Source organism: Anopheles stephensi, chromosome 3 (assembly GCF_013141755.1).
Source record: "Anopheles stephensi strain Indian chromosome 3, UCI_ANSTEP_V1.0, whole genome shotgun sequence".
Classification (NCBI taxonomy): Eukaryota; Metazoa; Arthropoda; class Insecta; order Diptera; family Culicidae; genus Anopheles; species Anopheles stephensi.
In genome coordinates this window covers 6,727,361-6,749,985 of record NC_050203.1, presented here as the reverse complement: position 1 = coordinate 6,749,985, position 22,625 = coordinate 6,727,361, and the positions used below count along the sequence as shown (strand labels likewise).

At 49.6% G+C, this 22,625-nt stretch overlaps 2 protein-coding genes across 11 annotated transcripts in view; both read right to left on the bottom strand.

The window, feature by feature from the left end:
- Positions 1 to 15,066, bottom strand: part of LOC118510328 (filamin-A) — a 35,578-nt gene extending 20,512 nt beyond the window's left edge. Inside the window, exons 1-7 of one of the 7 annotated variants that reach the window (XM_036051981.1) lie at positions 14,702 to 15,066; positions 5,372 to 5,745; positions 4,658 to 5,308; positions 4,110 to 4,594; positions 3,855 to 4,041; positions 2,150 to 3,791; positions 1,921 to 2,088 (exon numbers count right to left, since the gene is read on the bottom strand). In XM_036051981.1, coding sequence (XP_035907874.1) covers positions 1,921 to 2,088; positions 2,150 to 3,791; positions 3,855 to 4,041; positions 4,110 to 4,594; positions 4,658 to 5,308; positions 5,372 to 5,602 — 3,364 coding nt within the window. In that variant the 5' untranslated portion in view covers positions 5,603 to 5,745; positions 14,702 to 15,066. Of the gene's footprint in view, positions 1 to 103; positions 417 to 1,920; positions 2,089 to 2,149; positions 3,792 to 3,854; positions 4,042 to 4,109; positions 4,595 to 4,657; positions 5,309 to 5,371; positions 5,746 to 14,701 lie in introns of those variants that run through there. The other 6 variants (XM_036051973.1, XM_036051980.1, XM_036051976.1 and 3 more) reach the window with 6 other exon arrangements.
- A 1,093-nt stretch (positions 15,067 to 16,159) lies between these two features.
- On the bottom strand, positions 16,160 to 19,509 carry LOC118510375 (cell wall protein DAN4-like). 4 transcript variants are annotated; one of them, XM_036052102.1, is made up of 3 exons: positions 19,270 to 19,509; positions 18,465 to 18,644; positions 16,160 to 17,453 (listed from the first exon to the last, which is right to left on the bottom strand). In XM_036052102.1, exons 2-3 carry the CDS (start codon positions 18,598 to 18,600, stop codon positions 16,429 to 16,431), a joined length of 1,161 nt encoding a protein of 386 aa, XP_035907995.1. In that variant the 5' UTR covers positions 18,601 to 18,644; positions 19,270 to 19,509; the 3' UTR covers positions 16,160 to 16,428. The 4 variants fall into 4 exon arrangements, with proteins under 4 accessions (XP_035907995.1, XP_035907996.1, XP_035907994.1 ...); XM_036052103.1 differs by having other exon boundaries at positions 18,465 to 18,641; XM_036052101.1 differs by having other exon boundaries at positions 18,819 to 19,508.
- Between the last annotated feature and the right edge of the window lie 3,116 nt (positions 19,510 to 22,625).

Here is a 22,625-nt window from a genome sequence, read left to right as displayed (position 1 = left end):
CCCCGGCCCCGTCAGGCGGAACGGGGAGGTAATATAGGTAGGTGCGTTTGTTTCGTTTCGAAGCTTTTCTAATGCGCCTTCACGCACACAAATACACACATACGCGACGGAATACACACTTGCCCTCGCAAGAAACTCACATACACACACACACACGCACCTGAGATAAATCTCTTCTTCTTCTTCTTCTTCTTCTTCTTCCCACTCGCAACTTCCCCCGGGAAGGTACACTTTATCTGAATTTTTTGCTCACTCTAGCACATTTCTTCTTTTGTGGGCTTCTCGTCTAGCGGTTGCAACTCCGCAACCTCAAACTACCCCTATTTGCTTGTGGCTAGAATCACAAGAGACGCGCAGATGATGACGACGGCGATCGCACACGAAAGACGCACCCTGCCCGGTGAACGTTCGAAAGAAGACTTACAGTTTTCTTCGCGATCGCACTGATCTCGAGCTCACCCATTTCCAGAGGTTTCGGACGGAGTGCGTGGGCTTCGCTCTCGCTCACGATCGCTCTCGCAGGTGATCGGTGGGCTGCTCTCGTGCGCGGGCTTTTCCGCTCTCATGGCATCTCCTCTCTCTGGTGGGACTGAGCTCAGGTGAGCGTGGAATGCCATTCTCGATGCTAACTCAAAATGACCGTTCATGGTATCATTATTTTCTTAAAATCGTAATCATTTACGTAGAAAATATTCGACAACTTCAATCAACTTAAGGTAACACGTAGTATGTAATTGAAGAACTCCTAGTGTTACGAAAATTCGGTGTTAAAGCTTAATCAGGCTTCACCACCAAGAACTTATCAACCCACGTGCTACGGAAAATGAACACAGCCCATGGAGAAAAATTGGTCGGCTATACACTCAGAGGAAATCTGAGATCTCCGATAAAGAGCATGAACTTCTTCTCAGCAAATGAACGCGCTTGAATGAAGCGGATGAAATACGCGGTTCAAATTTTTTAATGGAATAAACCTCTTAATAAATTCGATACGCTCCACTGAAGATAGCGCTTTGGGTGTTAGGTGGACACGGTTTCCCGAAAACAGTCACTTCCTGAACAACATTCTTGCACGGCTGGCAAGCTTTTGTGACTCATGTGACATTCCGTCTAATACTGTTTGATGGATGGTGAGACATTATCGGAAGCAAGATACCTTTAATTGTATTTTTAATTTGTTTTTAACTGCGATTATAGTTTCCTCGGCACCTAACCAAGTCTCTGGGCGTGGCTTACAGTGCCATTCACCGAGACATAAAATGGCCAAAACACAAACACAAATTAAATGCAGCAGCTCGGCGACCCTTGAAAGACATCAGGGGAGGTTGTAAACAGTGATCGAATCCATTTGTCTGATCGATGAGGAAGTATTACAATTTCAAATGAGTGGGCCGTGACTTGTTATCAATTTCCCGTCATAACTCGTCACTGTTGCGTTTTAATTTCATTTTTCAAATCACGATTTCTTTCTGAATTTAGCTGTGCCGCTTCAATAAATCTCCGATAACCTAAATGGATATCTGCTTCTATCCAATATCGTCCCATCCATCAAACAGTACTCATCGAGCAGTCATGGTGAAGCTTTAAATAAATACTTCCTATCACAAGCTTTATTTCAATAAGCATCAATATTATACGAATGCATCATCTCCCACGAAGAAAGAACCCAAACGATGAATAATAAATACAATTCCCGCTGATACAAGCAGCAATCTGCTCACCCACCACGGGTTGTTTGCCATTGGCTGTACGGTGGAGGGCTGCTTTTGTTGGACAATATGAACATTCTCGACAAGATCAATCCTTGGAGCGTATGAGAAGAATCAATTAGACCACCGACAATCTCTTCACCCAGCCCTAAGCTACTTGCCGTGAAACCATATCTATATCTGAAAGAAATCATGAGAGCTTGGGACTTACCGGGAACGGTTTCCTCGTTGAAGGTGATCTGGACGGTATGCGTTCCGGACTCGTGCGGCGTGAAGCTAGCGATGAAGCGCTGATTGCCGAGCGCTCGTACTGCCGACGTTACCCGTCCACCGTTGACGAGGATCTCCAAGTTTCCCGAACCGGCTTGCGATCCATCGACTGGAAATGTGATTACAATTAGAATTTCATCCCATTTTGTGGAATCACTGGCATCACTTACTCTCAAACTCAACCGGACGTCCGAGCACACCGTCTGGAATGTCCTGCACGCGAATAGCTCGTGCACCACTCACATCACGTCCGATCGGTTCGAAACCACCCTTCAGCTGGGAAGAGCTGAATCGTTCGTACTTCTCATTAGACTCGGTACGATAGTTTTTGAGATATCCACCGGCACGGTACAATCCCTCATCTTCAATGATCGGACGCTTGGACTGTGTCTCAGTTCCGAGCGAGAACTTGTTGAACTGCGTATTCTTCTCCGTCTGGTTATCGAGCGTCGAGCGATCGTATGTTAGGTCGGTGTTGAGCTGTCGCTCGGTCAAGTTCGCCAGCGATTCGAGTGAGTTCTGTGAGAACAGGTGCTTCGTCTTATTGATCACGTCGTAACTGTCCCGCCGGGAGGGTTGCCCACCGTTGGCACCGGTAGAGTTCACCTTGATGTTGGAAGAGTAGTCCACAACGTTGGTTGAAGCTGTCGGTGGACTGCGGAGCACTCGCTCGAACGTGGGACTGTCGCGCACAACGTCTCGCGTTACGGTAGACTTGTAGGTCGAGTTGCGTTCCGTCACCTTGTAGGTACCGTTGGACTTTTCGTGCATTGCAATCGGACTCGCGACGCGCTGTTCCGTCACCGGAGACGGTATGTAGCGAGTGCTGGACGTGTTCGTGCTTGTAGTCGTGATCAACGGCTTGGGACTGCTGGTTCCAGCTCGAGTGTCCAGCAGCGTCGCCGATACGGTCTGAGGGCTCTTCAACCCAGGGCTGGCTCGGATGTGTGCAATCGGACTGTCAGAATCCAACATCGTGCGGATCGTTTTCGTTGTGTGGTTTTCGGTCCGGATTGTCTTAACGTACGAGCTTGCCGCCTCATCGGTGAGACGAACCGGACTCTTCAGCTCATCGGAATCGCGACGTTGCGACAGCAGCTCGGTACTGCGACGAAATCCTCCATAATCGGTCTCTGTTGTGGGGAAGATCAGCTTCGGCGAAGGACTGTGCCGGGCCGGTGACATAACCCGACTCGTGTACGTCTCCTTGGTGGAGCTCTTGATGAAGCCACCAGGCTCATAGTCCTGCGGAGACCGGGAGCCCGACTTTGGTACCGTCGTAGGCGAGTAGATATCTCGACGCAACGAGGAAGTGTCCGTCTTGCGCGTCAACGAGGACGAATTGAAATGGTACGAGGGACTTTCCGAGCGCAGCTTTCCCTCGTGCTGATGTGGACTGGTGCGTGTCTTGCCGGATCTTCCCTTTGAGCCGACCTTCATGATAAACGGCGATCCCTTGACGTCATATCCGTTGAAGTAGACGTACACCCGATGCTTGCCATTGGAGCGTGGCATAAATGTGACCTGGTACTTGTTCTCCTGCAGCTTCTCCACCGAGCAAACGAGTGAGCGCTTCTCGTGCACGATGTCCACGTGCAGCTCGCCGCTCACTCCAACACCGCGGGCATCGACCTCGAACGAGTGAGCCCTCAGTGGCATGGCACCGTCCAGTCCGTGCACGGACACACCGCTCGGATCGAACACGGCACAGGTGAACGGGCCGCCCTGGATGTGGCGACCCTGGTAGGTTATGGCAATTTCCCAAACGCCGGCTTCATCCGGCTTGAAAATGGCACTATGTCCTTCCTCGATCTAAAATGGGCAAGATGAAGATGAGAGATAGTCGATCGACATTGAAGCTGCGAGATGAGCTACCTTCTTCAGCGGACACTTGAGTGGACGCCCGGAAGGACTGTAGGCGGTCACTAGAATGTCCTCAGTTTTCGGCGCACCGGTTGCGTTGACCAGCACTTCCACAAGGCTTCCGAGGGCGCACGGGGCCATACCGGGCGGGGCGACGTGTACAAGCCTTGGGAGTACCCGGAAGAAGTGTCCACCAAGTCTGCAAGAAGAAGAAAGGAAGTGATTAGAAACCTCGTTTTCTGTAGCCTGTTCCTGTATAATGCTTACTGGTTATCGTCGATCTCGAGTACGATCTCGTGCATGCCGTACTTGTCTGGCACGAAGGTTCCCTCACCACGCGATCCCAGTCGCACCTGGTGCAGCGTGTTCGTGTTGGGCATGCTGATGTAAGCCTTCACCTTCGACATGTCCACATCACGCGATAGTGCTTCGACGCGGAACTCTGTCGGCTCACCGACCCGACCCGATGTGCTGTCCAGATGCACGGTTAGCATGTTGGCAAGTGGTGGACGAGGAATGACCCAACGCAGCCAGGTTGTGTATGCCATCACGCCCAGATGCTCCTCATCGGCTGTGGCCATATCCTTTGCGGAGAGTACTGGCTTCACGCCAAGCTTGAGGCCACCATCGATCACCTTCTGCTGGTTGTTCTCCCACTGGGATGGGTCGGAACTGAGCTTTGCGGGTTCGGGTACGGGTCCACCGAGATCTTTGATGATTTCGCAGAACACTTTGCCATCGTTGAAGTCGCTCTGGAAGTACAAAAAGCATTATTAAGCATGATGAACTATATGGAGAAGCAGGAAGAGTCTCACCGTAAAGTTGTTAACGGGGCGCTTGATTTGTCCGTTAACCCACTTCATCGTCGCGTTGTAGCCCGGGCCACCCGGTCTCATGAAGTAAGACAGATACGTCATCCCGGACAGCTCGTCCAGCCATCTCGACGCCAGGTACTCCGGTTCCAGGACCTTCGGAATTCCGAATCGCTCGTACGCCAGGTTCATCGCCCGCTCACAGTTGCGCACCGAGTCGTTCTGATTGAGCGTACGCCAGTGTGGAAACAGACCCGGCTCACAGTAGTCCAGCAGGGCGGACAGCAACACTCCACTGTTCCAGTCCGTGGTCAGATTGCTAACCTTACAGTCGGGCAGGGCGGCTTGCAGCCAGGCAAGCATCAGCTTACGCGGTGGGAACTTGCTGCGTCCAATCTGGTAGCGCACGATCAGCGACCATATGAGACCGAGGATCAGTTTGACATTTCCATTCACAATGTCCACGTTGCCGATGTTGACGAGCTTGACACCGTCCGCCTCGATCGCGTTCAGCGCTGTGGTAACGTTCTCTATGAAGTGATGCTGGTTGGCTGGCCGCTTGTTCCAGGAGGGTTTGAGTGGGCGCTTCTGCAGTCCTTCTACCAGTGCGCAGAGGAGCGTTCCATCGCAAAAGTCCTCGTGGAATTCAATCACCTGGAAGAGTAGGGGAGTGAATTAGTAAAAGAGACATTCGTCAGTATGAATACGAAAACTCACCTGAAGTCCAGATTCTCGCAGGTGTTCATTCACCCAATTCTTGAAGGTGTTTGCCTGGATCTCAACCCACAGGTCCTCATTGCCGCGAATGTTCATCCCTTTGGCGGCTGTTCCCTCGGGCGATCGAGCCACCAACCCGGCCTGGGTGATCTTCTGTAGCTCCGTCTTTCCATCCGGTGTGTGTTGCAGCAGTCCGGCATGTGTAATTTTGGCCCCTTTTGGCAGCTCCATGACTCCTGCCGAAGCTCACTTTGACTCTTGCGGATCCCTGATAACGACGTCCTCCTCCTTATCAGCTCTCTCTCCTCTCTCTCACTCTCTAGGGTAGGTGCGCTTTCCGGTGCTCAAAAACTGTTGCTGCTCATTTTACGAACCTGTTCCATAAAATGCAGAAAGTTTAGCGCTCTTGATGTTGCTGCCACAATACTTAAAGATAATCCGATTGGTAATAATTCTTGTCTTTCGCCGTCGAGCGCCGCTAGTCGAGTGAGCCGTACGGAGTAGCTGGCGGGTGGTTTTGTATGAACGTTCGCGCGGAGGACAGTCGCCGTGTTCTTGATAAACGCACACTTGCAAACCGTCGGAACGGATGTGAACGGGGTTGTTCGATTTTTCGCTCGTCAAAAATTCATAAACCATCATCAACGCGGCGCGCAAAAGGAAGGAAGTCCGAGAAATATTATCACCACCAGCTGGAAGTTATTATCGGACCACGGATACGCATCGCAGGACAAAGTTGGCTTGGCTTTTGATTGACGCCTGAGCGATGATGGACATATAAACTGTTTGGCAGTTCGGTTCCGCAAAATGTTTGCCGAAGGACTTCCTAATATGGTGCGAGAGCGAGGCTCGGTGTGAGGTAAAATATTGCGTGCAAAGGGGAAATGACTTGAGCCGCATTTTATTGTCACGCGTTGGCTGTAAAACTTGATGACTTTTTTCATGCTTTATCGAGCATGAGTCGGGAAATTGGCGCAGGAAATATAGGTGAGCTTGTAAGCATAATTTGTAATCAAAGACTTCGTTAAGATTAATCCTCGTTGTTGTCACTAGCTGTTTGATAAGATGCTTCAAGCAGCTAGCAATTAATCAAACCTTCCCTTTCTTCGCTAGAACGTCCGAGGCACAACATCAGCAGCATGTGTTTTATCCGTCGAGTGAAACCTAAACCATGTTATTTTCATGTTCTCACCCTCTCTCTCTCTCTCTTTCTGTTCGTCAAATCACGTTCACACACATATGGGTAAAAGCTCCTCCCGCAACATGGTCGTCGGCCCACTGTGCAGATGACGTAACTGAGCCAAACAGCCCAGTACAACGACACACAAGCGCGAAAACAAAATCGGTCACCACGCACGCCAGCGATCGCTTTCCGCGCATTCCACAAACATCGGGCTGGCCAGTGTGTGCAGCGTGTGTTTGTTTGGCGTGCGGTGATGATCATCACGCACACCACGATCGTACAGCCGGAGCCGTTGTTTACAATACAACCCGAGCGTGCTGTTGGGTTGAACGAAAAGTTCGTCTGTGCTTTATTTTCGCTTTAAAAAACTTTTAATTAGAAAATCACCCGGTAAGGGAATCGTTCCTTCCTGCTGTGTTGCACGCGGCGGTGGGATTTAATTTATTCTTGCAGCCTTCAGCAAAGGGACAACAACCAGTGCCGCGCGTTGACCGAACAGGTGAGATGTCATTGTGCTGGTTGATTTGTTGATCGATCAACAAATTCCTTACGCGGTGAGCTCATAAACGATCGCCGCCGCTGCTTAGTTGCTTTAACGCGCCCCTCTCCGTATGCCAATTGTGGATGACGCCGCGGTGCCGTACGCGCTTCTCTAATGAATATTCAAGCAAGCAGAGGGGCATAGGAATAAAGCTAGTCGCCATCCCGAGGCCAGGTGACATCGACGCCATTGCAGCCCGTTGATCGAGCGGAAGTTGAATGACTAAGGTGTGGCGACGAGTAAAGTCGCAAGCATAAACACCGAGCTGGGAGTTGATGACGTCGTTTTCTTTACTAGCCAGAGATGAAGTCAGCTCCATATATTGGAGAGAAGCCCATTAAATCACCCAATCTGTTTCTGTGTTTGGGGTCGTACCGGAAATGAAGGAGGAACCGAATGTCAACAAATGCCTCATTATCATTATTGGTTTGCGGGACAGGTTGATCGGTCGGTTGCCTTCGCTTTTCCTTTCCAATAATCCTATCTTCGAGTGCGTGGAAATTGGAACAGGGAGAGCACTAGCTACACACAAACAAGTTACAAGCGGGGCCAGCAGCTTCAAGGCCAGCTGGCCAACGGTTATGGCATTTGTATTAATCAGTATCGGGTTAGGTTAAGGCGAATTGGCGTATCTATCCAACGATCGTTGGAATCAAGTCTTCACACACTCGGCGAGGTGTTTTTGATTGGCACCAATAAAATGTTTAACGTGTCACGATCGCAATCGACGGACTTTTAACGAACTCTGTGGCAAACAGTTAGCTTCATCCTTTTGCTTGCTTACAGATGGAGGGGTTTTTTGGAAATTAAAAATCCGACACCGTCTCCAAAGTACGCATCGATAGGTTTCGAGGTTGAAAAGTGTGTGCGCAATGCTCTGCAACCGAAACTGAAAGGAACCTACGATCACCTGCCGAAAATGGGGAAGCAAAGCTGCCGTGCTTGCTTGCTTAAGTGTAGTGTGGTGGCGTGTGTTTTCGGCACGGTTCGGTGACGTTTGCTAGTATGTAACCGGGTGGGCCAGGAAGCAAAAGGGGCCAAATAAATTGTTCGGTGTGTACCAATTAGCTCATTTCCCGGTTTGAGCTCGTTTGCCCGCTTAGTTTGTCTAATACTTCTTCTAAATGTGACAGTAAAATGTCACGAAGAATTCGGCGTTGACCTCCATCCGCGCATTATAACACTTTTATTTCACTCAATCAATCCCAGCTGTCTCCTGCGAATGATCACCCAAGCCGAGTCGAAAAATGTCGAACCCGCTCGTTGGTGATGTAATAACAATCTTAGCTCAAATGTTTGAACCCCGACGAACGAAAAAACCCGGTACGGCTCGATTTACATCCACCGACAAGAGGAAAAGAAGGGTAACGCGCCTGAGACCCAGTTTGTGGTCCGGTATTTTTCGCTTTGCGTGAGCCGAAGAAGCGAGCTCCTGAGAGCCACACCGAGCAAATGAAGAAAAATCGCCACAATCAATTATGATTGGACCAATCAGGTAGAGGAAAAGTGAGCTAGTGAAATAATTGAAACACAAATCACCCTAATCCAACCACCGTGCGGCGAACGTGCGAATCTTATCGGGCCGGACGGATCGTTCGACTGATAGATAGAGGGTAGCAGTAGCATCCCGAAGGCGATTGGCACCGCACTGACATAAGCGGCCGCGTCGCGTTAATTAAGAGCACCGTAGCCTTACAGCAGTAGGTCGTTCGTTGCTCTCTGACACGCTTGTTTAATAGTTTATGTTTTTCGGTCGTTTCTCTTTACCATTCGCGGCTGGCATAAAGCGCAGTCGGAACGAAACGAAATGACTGCGAAAAAAGGTGGAGAGAAAATAAAATCTGTGTCGCAGTTTGTCTCCGCTCCAGAGCACCTCTTGACCCGGAAGAACAGGAAAAGGGGTGGGAAAGGCGGGAAGAAAATAGTGCCACGGAAATTCACCATAATGATAATCGTCCCCTCTCCATGGAGAAAAAAGACATCAAGGTAGCGGCGGTATGGCGATGGAAGGTTTTAATAATAAATATATACCAGCAGAAGGTAGTGTATCATGAATTTCATATTCACGACTCCGCGAAGATTGTGGGAACCTTGACTCTACTGGCTGGCGAAGATCCGAGCCATTGACACACCGATGTGCGGCGCATGTATGTACGTACGGATATTGTTCATTGTCTGGTAGACACTCGGTCCAGGCCCTGTAGGGATGTTAAGATGCCGGCGAAGAAATGTGGAGGTCACATACTAATAACGCATGATCATTACAGCGACAGATTGTCTGCCTATCGATGGGGATTCCAATCCCCATTGACCCTATTCGTATGATAATATATTACCTTTAGCCTCACTCAAACGGTATGACACATCCGGAAGGCCTTTCCGGTCTTGCGAGGCCCGATAAGGCAATCCCACAGGGTCAGCACTATCTTAATTGACAGCAAATCGGAAAAGCAAAAAATGTGAAGAATTTCATTCGAATGCGGCGCCCGTAGCGATCGTACCGAAGCGATCTGTTGGGAAAGGGTATGATTATCAAATTAGCACTCCTATTCGTTGGGAGAATCCTATTAAATTGTGCTAAAAAAGCTAACCACCGAAAACCAAATAATTCAATTTGAAGCTTTGTCTAAGGGGTGCGCGCGCATAGCTTTTGGCGCGGTGTGATGCGGTCTAATGAGGCTAATTTGTACGAATCGGTTGCAAAGTGGGCCAACGGAAGCGCGTTGGAATTACGGTGGCGCGACTCTTTGGAACAGTAAAACATTCACTTTACTATTGAGCCACCGGGAACGGGGCTTCATCAAGGAGATTATTGTGCTCGGGAGTGTAAATGACAAAATAATTTCAGGTAAGCAAGTAATTGCGCGACGCAGTTCCCAACTCCTGTCTTTTTTTTTTGCACATCAAACGAGCTCGATTACCCTTTTTTGACATTTCAATGCCCTTCAGTAGGCCAAACGTAATGCGGGGAGTCGTCTGGAGAGCCGAACGCACACAGCAACACAGCTAGCATAATAGCATGCATCGCCGTTAATGTTCATCACGTTGTCAGATTTAATTCACTCGATAAGCGAGCAACCGTGCAATCGTGTTGCCGCTGTCCGCTCGATCTGCTAAACACTTCATTAACATAGAACTGAGCGGGCGGCTTATCTGCCAGCTGTTCGGTACGATCCCACCCATCCGCCACGAAGCCTTGAGCCACGATAAACGGCTCCCAACGGTTGTGAGAATATGTCAGGGACGGTTCCCAGTGAGCGAATCTCTAACTGCCCTACCGCCCTATTGTTCGGCGCACGGGTGACGACGCCCTCGAGTGCATCAATCCTAATGCACCTTTTTGTTCAACGGAATGTAGAATTAAATGGCGAGCGGTGCTGGGCTGAGATGCTCAAGTGCATCGGGAAAGAAGCTAATGGTTGACGATTGGCAGGCACAGTTCTTCTGCTTTCTTGCAAAGAATTGTCACGATATGATTCAACGGTGTACGTTAATAGCATTTTAATAGAGCATGAGAGCACGATGAAATAACTGGCCACGGGTCGGAAAATGCTGCTCGAGCCGATCGACCGCCACATGATCACTTGATTGTGGCAGTTAATCACGTAATGGATCAAATTTACAAAATTGCGCTCCCTGGTGAATTGTTATCGTGCTTCGTGTGCAGCAGAACGCGGGACGGCGAGGTTCGTCGCTTACGCGATCACGTGTGAGTCATTATACTAAAAAAAGTGTGATGAGCGTTTCCTTGTTCCTGTTGGCAAATGAAACATTGAATTTAATGTCTTAATGTGGCTTAAGACTGAAATTTTTTAATAAACAATAAAGGATAATTTAGAATACTCAATCATCCTTCAAAAGTAGGGTTCGTCACTTTAAGTCTTTTGATCGTTTTTTAAATAAAATATTTAAAAAGTGTTCAGACTTACAGTCCTTGGATTGAAATTGATCATAAATTGATATTATCCTGACTGATTAAAAGTTTCTTGACGATTGTGTTAAAGAAAATTTTGTTGGCATTTTGATTAAGTATTATTAGACTTATGCAACCCTTTTCCTTCAGAAGCATTCAAAATTGTTTATCTTCTGGATGCTTCATGCTTCGCCACTAGAGGTCTTTCTTCAATCATGCCACAATTCTGCATCGAGTTTTCATGTCCCACAGATCATGTTTTCGTTGAAACAAAAAGCAATACTCTGGCACTTTAATACCAGTTCATAGCATTGGAATGATTGATCATCCTTAAAAATGCTAGGTTCGTCGCTTCAAGTCTTTTGATAATATAAAATCATTTCAAAACCGATTCGCTCGCCTCGGAGCTAACGTTTTAAAGGAATTTAATTGCAATACGATCATGTGACAGATCGATTTAATACAGCCTTATATGGGCCAATCTGAGCCATAAACAGCACTCAGAATGCTCGATCCCATCCTTATAAGTAGGGTTCGTCACTTTACGTCTTTTGATAGCACAAATCACATCAACGACAAACCTTTCTCGCCTCACTGCAAACGTTTTCATTGGAACAAAGTGCGCCACATACGGCTCATGTGGCAACTCGATTAGAAATCGCTAAATTTATGCCAACCTGTAACACCGAAAGAGTTGATTGCTCGATAATGTGTGTGTGTATGTTTTTTTTTACTACTCGCCAGCTTCAACCATCATGGTGGACGGGTTGGTGTACGGCAGCCCCCACACAGCCACAGTGTTTCCTGTGTTTCCGGTCGTTTGCAGTCGAAAGTGAATCTGAATGTGATCAGCCCAACCCGTCCGTTTGTTTTCGTCTTGCTTCCCTCCCGAGCCCGGGTCCGTTTCGACCTACGGTAAAAATGCAAATTCAATCGCAATCCCCCACGCACACCCGCGTCCAACCGATGCCATTAGCTAGTGACGAGCTGATGCGTTGGAGTAGACTGGAGCTGCTCTGAATGAGAGATGAAAAATGGAGGACGCCGTGGCCTGCCAACGCCGGCATGGTAGACATTCCTTGCAGAAGTCTGTGCGTGGTTACAGGTCAACCTCGAGCGAAGGTGAGTCGCGCACCACTGGCAAAGGCGCCCGGATCTTCGCCGTCGACGATGACGCCATCGTCAACGGATCAGTCGGCCAGCCCATGCACGGACCGATTTTGCAGATGCGTAGGTAGGTTGTCGGTCGTGTTAAACATAGCCACACAGAACATACAAACCTACAAACAAAAAAGTAGCAACCCCCGAAAAAAAAAACACACACACACACAAGTCAGGTTGATGTGTTTGTGCGTGTTTGCGCAGAGGTTCCCCGCGAGCCTTATTTGGAGTGGTGTTGCGTACGCACGATCACAGCAGCACAGCAGATTGGAGCAGTGGAATGTAATGTCATAATTTAAAATAGACCTGTTGTTGATCGTGTTTCCCTTTGCGCTTTGCATATTGTCCAGTAGGACATGAGAATATGCTCCAGAAGCGCTTACTTTCGATTTTCTTTGCATCATCGATCGCCGCGTCCAGCCACGTCGATAAGATCCTTTCTACTGGCCCGGTGGTGCTGGTGTGGTTGCTTCATTCTGCGTCACTTTCGTTTCGCGCAATGTCCGGCACTCGCAGCGCAATTAACACAACGTGCCAATGGTTGCACCACCACCAGTCGCCACCACCGGTCACCGACCACGGTCAATCGGAACGCCACCCTTCGTGGCGATCGCAGATGAGAATGGAAGGAGAGAGAGAAAAAATGGCTAGAAGCGAAGATCGCGACTCGTATCGTGCAGACTGGTTTTTCGTCGATCGTCTCTCACCTACACCGGGGAGGCCGCACTGATACAGAGGGAATCGGCTCTGCCGTAGCCCACCAAAACAAAACGGACTCGAACCCATGTGGGTTATGTTGAGGGGTGGGGAGGGCAGTTGGCGCGAGGAGCATAGGGGAACGCTCAAGAGCGACGAGGTGCTTGTGTTGGTCATTGAAAAGGTCTGAGACCGAAGCGTAGGGTAGAAGGACACACGCTACGGTTGGCGATTGAAAAGACACAGATTCACCTCATGTTTGGAACGTGTGAAATCTTACCCACATCTAGGGTAACGATCGAGTCGAGTTTAATAATTGTTAAGCACTCTCATTTCAATATAATGTAGCTTTTACTTTTCATTGTGCCACCTAACAAAACCTGTTCCTTTCGAACGCTTCAGCAAGCTTCCCAGCATCTTGCTTTTAAGCTGCAAATGTGTGTGCTACAAGGAAAAAGTCCACTCAAAAACAAATAAAACACTCGCACCTCCTGTTCCTTCACCAAACAACTGGCCCCTTTGTCCACCTGGATAATCGTGACCATTGCGTAATTGTTTGCATTATTACATAAACTCGGTAAACGCGCCGGACAACTTACGGCCCGGTTGACAGTTTGTTAAGTGGTTCTGTTTACAAAATCGCTGGTGTGACCTAGAAAGTGAGCAAAGGGTGATTTTCCAAACGTTCCGACCGGAAAAAGTGTGTGTGTTTTGCTTGTTTCGTTTCCAATTTGTCGATGATTTACTGTCAAACGGAAGGTGCCAAGCACACGAGCACGGCACGTATGGGCGAGGAATCGCAGTAGCAGCTCAAGAACACAGCAGCACTGACACTGGATGTACACCAACACGATCACAGCAATCTCTGCTTGACTTTGGGTTCGTCGCTAGGCGACACGTTGAAATCTATCGTCGGTGGTTTTTTTTTTCACGGACAAACACTTCCGGCGCTCTCTTTCACACCAGCGCTACCAAGGGTGACTGAGGCTGTTCCTTGGGCCACCCACACCCAAACACACCACTTTGTGACACATTTTATTATTCACCGCACACGTTTTAACTCGCTTTTTTTTTCATCCTCACTCGCCTCAAGCGGATTACCATAAGTCGCGCGCTATTTTTGGGATGATTTCGTTTTCAAAAATATTCCTCCAACTCTTCACACATACACTCACTCACACACAGAGGCAGACACTTGGTTTGTGGAAATAGCATTGTTTCGGAGTGCTCGCGGAACGGAAGTGATGCCGGCGGTTGGCTGCTGTTGCCAGTGGCCAAATGGTGCTTTAAATCAAGATCTGTCTCGTACGGAACAATGGACCCGCACCACAAACTGGCCACCCGTCGGGTTGGGTGAGTAAATAAAACGAAACGCTCCCTTACGCGGCCGCAATCTGCGGGCTCCAGGGAAAACAGGGAATTCGGAAAAGGAGGGACAAAAAGCCAACCTGCTGCTACACCACTGAACCTTCGCCCGAGGACGGGATACATTTCGCTTGCACAATATCGCTCGCACTCTCTTGCTCTCTCTCTCTCTCTCTCTCTCTCTCTCTCTCTCTCTCTCTCTTGCGTCAAGGTGCACCATCTTTATCCTCCGCCCTTTTTTGCTTGTGTCACACACACTCACACACAAACACAAAAACACGCTTAGCACAGGCAATGGTAGGCGCGCGGATGCACTTTAGCCGTATCCGAGACGGTGGCTGTGATTCATGCGATTTATGCGCGCACATTCCTGGAAACCGAAACTGCGCGGCCCTTCGACCGCTACTTCCGCGCCCATTCAACTTGCACACTCACTCACTGGCTCAACTCGCGCTGACGACAGCAACTCACCTGCGCGGATTCTTCGCAGCAACAGGGCACGGGACACACAAGGGCACCGAATAGCTTCTAACACTCGATGTGCACACTCGCGAACGCCACACAAACACACCCTGCTGCTGCTGCTGCTGCTGCTGCTGCTGCTACTGGACTAGACCTCGCCTTGTTGATTAGCGACAAGGCTACTTTGATTTGAAGCTGGTAATGTACGGGATACTGGAGAGAACACAAAACACGCACGAAACTACGGTCGCTAGGGGATGTCGATGGAGCCACCGTGTGCAGCAGCACGTTCGCTTCTTTTTTGTGTCGTTCGTATTGCTGGTCCGATGGTTCGTTCCGTGCGTCCGAACGCTTGCGCTGTTCAACTGTTTTTGTGTGCGACGGTTCGATGGTTGAGCTGTTTGAGTCTCAGCGTAAACGTTGGGCCACAGATGACTCTCAGCGCTTGCCGCACTATGGGTGGGTGAGTGGGAAAAGCTAGCGAGAAATTATTGGAGGGAAATTCAATTTGATTCGTGGAAAACACTTTTTTAACAATTTATCAATAGAAATTTTAATTGTTTTATAAAAAAATATTTATGTTCGAATAATTCATGCTATGTTCATTTCTTTAAAGTAAAGTGGCGTTAATGGAGTGATTTCATTCTCTCCAATCACCAAAACGTGAACAAGTGAGGGTTGTCGATCTTTCTAAACTAAAACAAATTGTATTCAATAGTACACTTAGTTCAATTTAATTTAGTTTAACAAAATAAATGAACACATTAATATTAAGCTGTGTAGTTTCAGTGTTAGTGTTAGAGATCAGTTCAGAGTCTTGGTTATAACATAGCGTCAAAGGAGAGGAAAATCAATGTTTTTACTTGTTTTGTTTACTGTAACACCTAGTGGCAGAAATACGGCCAAACGGTCAATAAAATTTTAAAAGAAGCTAAATAAAATCCACAAAACTTTTTTAAAAACCTAAAAACGCAACAAAAGAACATAGCGGCAGGAAAACCGAAGAAATTAAGCACTCAATCGACGAGCTTTCGCTGGAGCTTTCGAAGCTTACAGCTAAAGCTTATGCTACTCGTGCTTTAGCTAAAGCTTTGACAGCTTCGAGAAAAGCTTTTCTTATGCTTATGCTACGAGAAGGGTGGATAGAAAAGTACCGTGTGGAGTTTGGAGAGGATGGGATGAAATAAAGCTTAAACATATTGCCTCTCAGCTTATAGAACAAGTTTCTTCATGTGTTAAACAATGATTAGCTCGAGGTATTGCAAAAGGAAGACGCAGATTGCTTGGATTGTGTGTCAATCGATTCATATAAATTAGCTGATCGAGAGGTCTCGATGCTTAAAGCCCTAGTAGACACCATCAAAACGAAGAGTTCATTCTTGACCTCAGTTTACTTCTCTTTCGTGATCTTTTTACCAATATTTCTTTCTTAAAAACACAGCAAACCATTAAATACACCCGACACAGTTATAGTAGTTTACCTAATCTTTATTTCGTTCGCCCAACATTCGCTTACAAAATGGTCGAATGCTGCCGAAGAATACCTTACTCTCATTCCCCACGAATCGTCGAATGGCACCGGGCACCAGTGCCAAACACACGGAACGCACCGGAAGTAAGCGGATAGTATGCAGGTAATACATAGTGAACAAATATTATATTCTCTCTCTCTCTCTCTGTCTTGTTCCCTCGCATCCTTATCACACAAACACGCGCGCACCCCTCAAACCCCACTTCTACTGCTCCTCAGCCGACGAGGAATCGTACCCAGCCGACTGTAGGAGACTCTCGTTCTCGGTCAGCTCATCATCCTGCCGCTCAACTACCGGGATAATCCGTTCGGGTTTCGGTGCGCTTCTAACGGCCACTTCCTGGCCATCATCGGTGGCCTCTTTCGTGACAGATGGTGCGGCCGTTGTCGGTGTGCTAGAAGGAGAAGATGCCACAGTGGTTGTGGTGCTTGACGCCGACGTGGTGGAAGTGGTGGAACTAGCCGAGCTCTCCACATCATCCGATTGGACTTTGACGGCGACAGCTTCCACCGGTCCGACGGCCAACGAATCGGCGCCTACTGCTGGGGAAGATGTGCTAGAGGATGTGCTGGGAGCTACCGTAGTGGTGGTGGTGGTGGTCGTCGTGGTGGTCGTGGTCGTTGGAGCCGGAGTAGTAGTTGTGGTGGTGGTCGTCGTGGTGGTAGTCGTCGGTTCCTCGGTAGTTGTCGTTGTGGTCGAGCTGGACAGCTTCGAGGGTTTCGATGGACGCGTGCGACGACCGCGTGTCGTGCGAGACGTTACGCTAGCGACCGTACTTTCGGTCGGTTCTACCGTGGGCTTCGAAAACCGGGACGAGATCTTCGTGGGCTTCACGGACACGGTGGGCTTCGGGGTGGTCGAACGGGGCAGCTTCCCCGGGCGCGTAGGTCTCGTGCGGCGCGTAGTTCCGGAGGAGGTCGCACCATCGTCGCCCTCGGTAGAGGCGACTGTGGTGGTCGTTACCGACGATCCGGACGAAGCCTCCGTTGTGGACACACCCTTGGAAGCATCCCTGAGCAGCGGGCTATACTTTTTGCGAGCAAACAACCTGTTAAGACCTCCCTTGGCTGGTACGGGAGCGGACGTAGCAGCGGGCGATGCCGCTGCCCCTGTTGTTGACTCCTCTTCGGACAACTCCTTGCCCAGCGCCTTACGCTCTTCCGCCGGAGCTTTGTCGAGGTTGTCCGCCACCGGGATGCCCGGGCGGCTCTGGTCCTCGTGCTTGTAGACTGAAAAAATCGATTGAACACGCTGTAAGACAAACTCCAACACCGGCCCGAACCGCGACTCTGTACCTTCACCCCAGACTTTGGCGGGCAATTGGCTAGTGTTTGTGGTGGTGGTGTTGTGCGTGCTAGTAGTGAGCGTGCTGTGTGCAGTGGCGATAGTGGTAGTGCTAGCAGTGGTAGTAGTAATATCAGCGCTATCTAGTACGACCGTTTCCGGGTTCGGGCTGACCCGACGCCGGTCACCATCACCGATACCGTCCACCTCGTCGTAGTACGGGATCTCCTCCACCGCCTCCGCCTGTAGCGGTTTGCTGGGCGGATCGTCGAACGCAAAAGCGACTGCAGCATTTTGCGCGCGCAGCTGCGCCAGGAAGTAGTTGCTGAACGAGCTGAAGTTGTTGCGCTGCGCGTACAGCCGCAGCTGCCTGTCGTGGGTCTGCGCCACCCGGGTGATCACCGCGTCTAAAAGCAAGCGTCGATCGTCACCATCACCACCCCCGTTACTACTACAACTACTTCTACTACTACCGCCCCTCGTGCCGACACTTCCATCCATGCCGGCACGAACCCGGCCCGGCACGGTGGTCAGTGTGTTCCTATTGTTTCTAGCGCGATGGATGGCGTCGCCGCTGGTGGTGGATGGGTTATTTAATCGCTGCGTATGATTATGAGCGTGAAGCGTGCGGATGAGGCTGTCGATATGGTTGTGGTGATGATGATGATGAAGATGATGACGATGATGATCATGATGGTGGTGATATTGGTCCAAGTGTGAGGAAATGTAATTTGCATCGAAATGTCGTCGCGATCGAGGGAGGGTTTGTGGGAGCGAGTGGCGGTGGGAGGAAGGAGCATGGACATGGGCATGGGCTTGGGGCAGTGGATGAGGCTGTTCGAGGTGATCGAGAGCGTGCGATGGGTTGTGAAATGATGGGCTGAAAGGAGTGGCAAGAAGCAGAAGCGCATACCGTCGCTGGCGGTGTGAAGCTGAAGCTGAAGCAGTCAACTGACCTTTGGGGCCACCGAGGCGCATTCGGCGGAACAGGGCCGCCCGGGAACTCTCGTCCAGCGGGCTGGCGAACACGCTCGATATCGCCAACACCGCCACCAGACACGCCAGCAGGCACACCTTTCCAGTTATCCTCATGTTTGCCACGTGGGAACGGTTAGCAACGGGGAGCTGGGGGGCTGCTGAAGAAACGGAGGGAGAGGCGGGGAGGAAGAGAAGAAGAAAAAAACAGGGAACACCCCACTATTGTTTTACACGTTTCACACACAGAGCAATACACACACACACACGCTCAGAGAAATGCACTTGCCACCCTCACAGGATCTTTGACCCGCTGCGGCTGTTGCACAACGAACCTTTTTGTAGCCTTTCGTCGACGCTTTTTCGTGGTTCCTTCTGCGCGGAATCGCCTTCTCGATGGCTCTCGTGGGGTTTGCACTACACGCCCTACAGTACCGTGACACACACTGGAAGGTGGGTGCGAAACCTTCCTCCTTTCTTAGGTACCGTTCTCTTTTTGCTGTCGCTCGGTCGGCTTCGTGTGTGCAATTTCCTTTCAGAAAGAACACAGACACAGACACTCACTGACATTCACGATCGCGAGTACACCAGCGCACGATAAGCGGCTAACCCGCTAGCCAGCAGTTTTCGGTATTCGGCACGACCTTTTCCCCCTCTCTCTCTCTCTCTCTCTCTCTTTCCTTCGGGTGGCCACTCCTTGCCACGCTGCTAGTGCCCTTCGCTAGTGCAGAGTGAGAGGAATCTCCCGCCACAGTTCACAGTGATCGGGGTTTCACAAGAACTCACCCTTTTTTGCACACACACACACACACTCGTCCACACGTCCACCCGGTTCACGGTACGACGGATGGGGCACAGCAAAATCTACAACCGAACGCGGATGCGATTGATCGCAGAATGAAAGGCCGCTTCTCGGTGGCAAGGCGCAGGCTTCATTTCACCATCGTCGGGCACCGAAAAGAAGGTCGGCCACACGAGTCGGTGCGAGCGGGACACCGTGCTGTTGCTGCACGCAGTACCGAAAACCAAAACCCGCGCTACCGAGCCACCCTCGGCCTGTGTGGGGTGGGAGTCCGCCCGAAAGGCGCGAGATCGACCGAGAGACACACCGACGACGACGACGACAGCGACGATCGAACGACGACGGTGTGAATGTGACTCGGGCGAAGCACTATCGGAAAGGACTGGCCAAAAACTCGATATTAAAAATTTGATGAGGATGTTGTAGAGTAGAGCAATTTTCAAAAGTATAGTTCTTGCTTAGTTCCCACGACAGGACCGAGGTTCGAATCCCCTTCGGACCGTTTTCCCGTATTGAAGACTATCCTGCTGTGTGGTATCAAAATCTCGATTAAGTCATTAGGCGGCCGGCATGACTTGGCCGGCCTAGAAAAAGAAAAATAAGAAGAATCAGAAGAAGAAGAAGAAGAAGAAGAAGAACTTGGATAGAATTTTATGTTAAATAAATTCAAACGACATGGTTTGTCCCTGGACTGTCCCATAGTGCAAAGCCTACTTGCATTACACGAACCACACAGGATTCAAATCCACCACTGTCGGCCCAACACAACCGGAGCTGGTGTGCATGTATGTATTTATGCCAATCCTCACAGCCACCCTCAACCCCCCTCCCTTTCCTTCTCCCCCTTCTCCATGCTCCTTGGAAGCTTTCCGAGGAGGGTCCCTGTGCTACCGGTTCGCGAAATTATCATATTTATCGTCAACATTCTTGGCCGCCTTTTTTTGTTTTTTGCTGCTGCTTCCCAACCGAGCGAATCGAGGCTCCGCTACAACAAACTTGTAGTCACCCTTGCCGATCGAAACACCAGGCTCACCTAAATCGGTGCCAATCAGCCACATAACTCTTGCTTTTTCCCGGAACGGTAAATATGTTTGCATATTATGCACCGGCTTCCAGCGCTCACTCTCGTTTCGCACTGACCGTACGGCAATCGTTCCGGAACTGGGTCGGAGGCAAGGCAAAGGCAATCCAATTAAAACGAAATTCCGAAACGGGATCAGACACGCGTATCCTGGATGCACGCAGCAGCTCGCCCGCTCGTGGTGATCGTGACACACATATTTCCAGCCGACCGGCTCGTGTTCTTAGGTTAGTGTTCCGGATGGAGGTGACCGTGAAGAAATGCTAATCAACCGTGTTGGGGTGACCGTGATCGAAGCAAGCTGTGAAATTCAAGCATGCCTTCCTGAGAGGTAGAAGCCGGTGATTAGGGAAGACAAGATCATTAATAGACCACGTTTATGACGACGGGACGAGTGTTTGTCTAGGATGAAGAAAGATTTTAAGCAGAACCAGTTTCTATGTCACGGGTATGGCTACGCTAAGAACTTCATTATCATACTGTTTCGTGGTTCGCAATCGCATTCCTGTTCGTTAATGGTAGAATGAATCTGTAGTTTTACGTTCTATGTTTGAGAAACCAGTTTGCGCCTCTCGATTTTTGCCATGTGCGTGGCTTAAGATGAGCAATTATCATCAATTCGGGAAGAGTCTTAAGCATTAAGTGAGCCGTTTAGTTTTTTACTGAAATATAAAATAAAACTACGAATTATTGTTGGTCCATTTCGGGAGTTTTTCCTTAAGTGGCCTTCTTTCAATAAAGCTTACTGATGGACTTTTATAAGGATTTTTAGGTAAATATTAGAGGATTTTATGCTTAAAAAGTATATAACAAATATTATTAAAATGAAATCCAAAAGCTCGGTATTAATTCAGGACCTCTGCTTTAACGGACCATTCACCGTTCAGCCGCTCAGCATTCGGTTATCAACATCAGCGTAGAAAGAAAGAGAAGGAGGTGGATTTCATTACACTGCAGACCTCTGTCTCTACCTGTGTGTGTGTGTTTGTGTGAGTTTGAGGGTGTTTTGTCTCTTTTACCCCCCCCCCCCCTTCTAACCCCCCCTCCATTTTGCAAAGCCCACAAAGCCTACTGGGCGCAAGAGAAAGACCGTGCATGCGAGTGGGTGCGCACCACCCTTGGCAGCCGGGCCCTGATCACGACTCACACGGCTTTTCAACGCGACGGCGGCCTTTCGGAATCGACCCGAGGTGCTTCCCAAGTTGCACCACACAACCCCCTCGTCAACGAACCCCTTACGAAACGATATGCACCCCGATAGACACCGTTAAGCGGCCCGCACGGCGCAGGGCGGGTTTACTGGGTGGGTTGGCCGGCTGTAAGATGGGGTTCCTCGTTTTTCGCGATTACCAAACAGCATCAGCACCGAAACGCAAGTAGCGAGCGACCGCAGACCAAACGTCATCGTTTCGCTCCTCTCGTCGCCCACCCGGGGAAGGACAACGAACCCACCGAATTGTTGTTGACAACCCCCGCCGCGAGGAAGGTCCATAGGGGTGGTTGGGTCGGGGATAGGTTTTTTGGCCGCGAGCCCAACACAGTCCCGACCGTCGGACCGGTTCGATGATCGTGGTTTAATATGTGTATGTGTGTGTGTGAGCTTTTTTAACAGCCAGTTACCCAAGTGCGGGCTACGATCGACCAAGGTTTAAAAAAGGCTGGTAAAGGTGTTGGTAAAGAGGGGGCAGGGGGAAAGGAGAGTTGGTGGTGGTCCGAAAGTGAAATATTTACCTGCCCTACCCAGTGCGGTAAGGGCGATAGAGTACGCTCAGTGGTTGCAGCAGCAGCAGCAGCAAGGGGTTGTGCGGTTATGCAGATCGGTTAAGCGCGATTTGGACTGTGAAGCGTGTCCGAGGAATCACGATGAAGGTGTTGATGAGAATTTTGATGAGAAGCCATAAGACTTCAACTCCTCCTTTAGCGTCTACCGTGAGTCATACGAAGAACGGCTCACCACTAAGGAAAGTCTTCGAATGTCTTGCTTAGAATTCAAAGCAAAGCATTCACCAGTTTCGAAAAACGGTTTGCCTTTCATTTCTGCCGTGACTCATACGGGGGGTTAGAATTTCTTCTCGCGTACGAGAAGCGGTTCGCGTCATGCTAAAAGCCGCCACTCATTTTAATGACATACCCGGTACCGAGCGCCTTGGATCGCGGAATCTCGTACCGATCACTCATATAAACTTTGCTTCCTTTTGTCGGCCTTCATAGCCTTGACGGTTTGTTTGTTGCGCTCGCTCCTTTTCCTTAGCGCGTTTA

Excerpts from the sequence above, each read along its gene's own strand:
- LOC118510375 (XM_036052102.1), bottom strand. The coding sequence starts at position 18,600 with ATGAGGATAACTGGAAAGGTGTGCCTGCTGGCGTGTCTGGTGGCGGTG. Across the intron at positions 17,454-18,464 it reads GCGCCTCGGTGGCCCCAAAG|TCTACAAGCACGAGGACCAG; the intron begins GTCAGTTGACTG and ends CGATTTTTTCAG.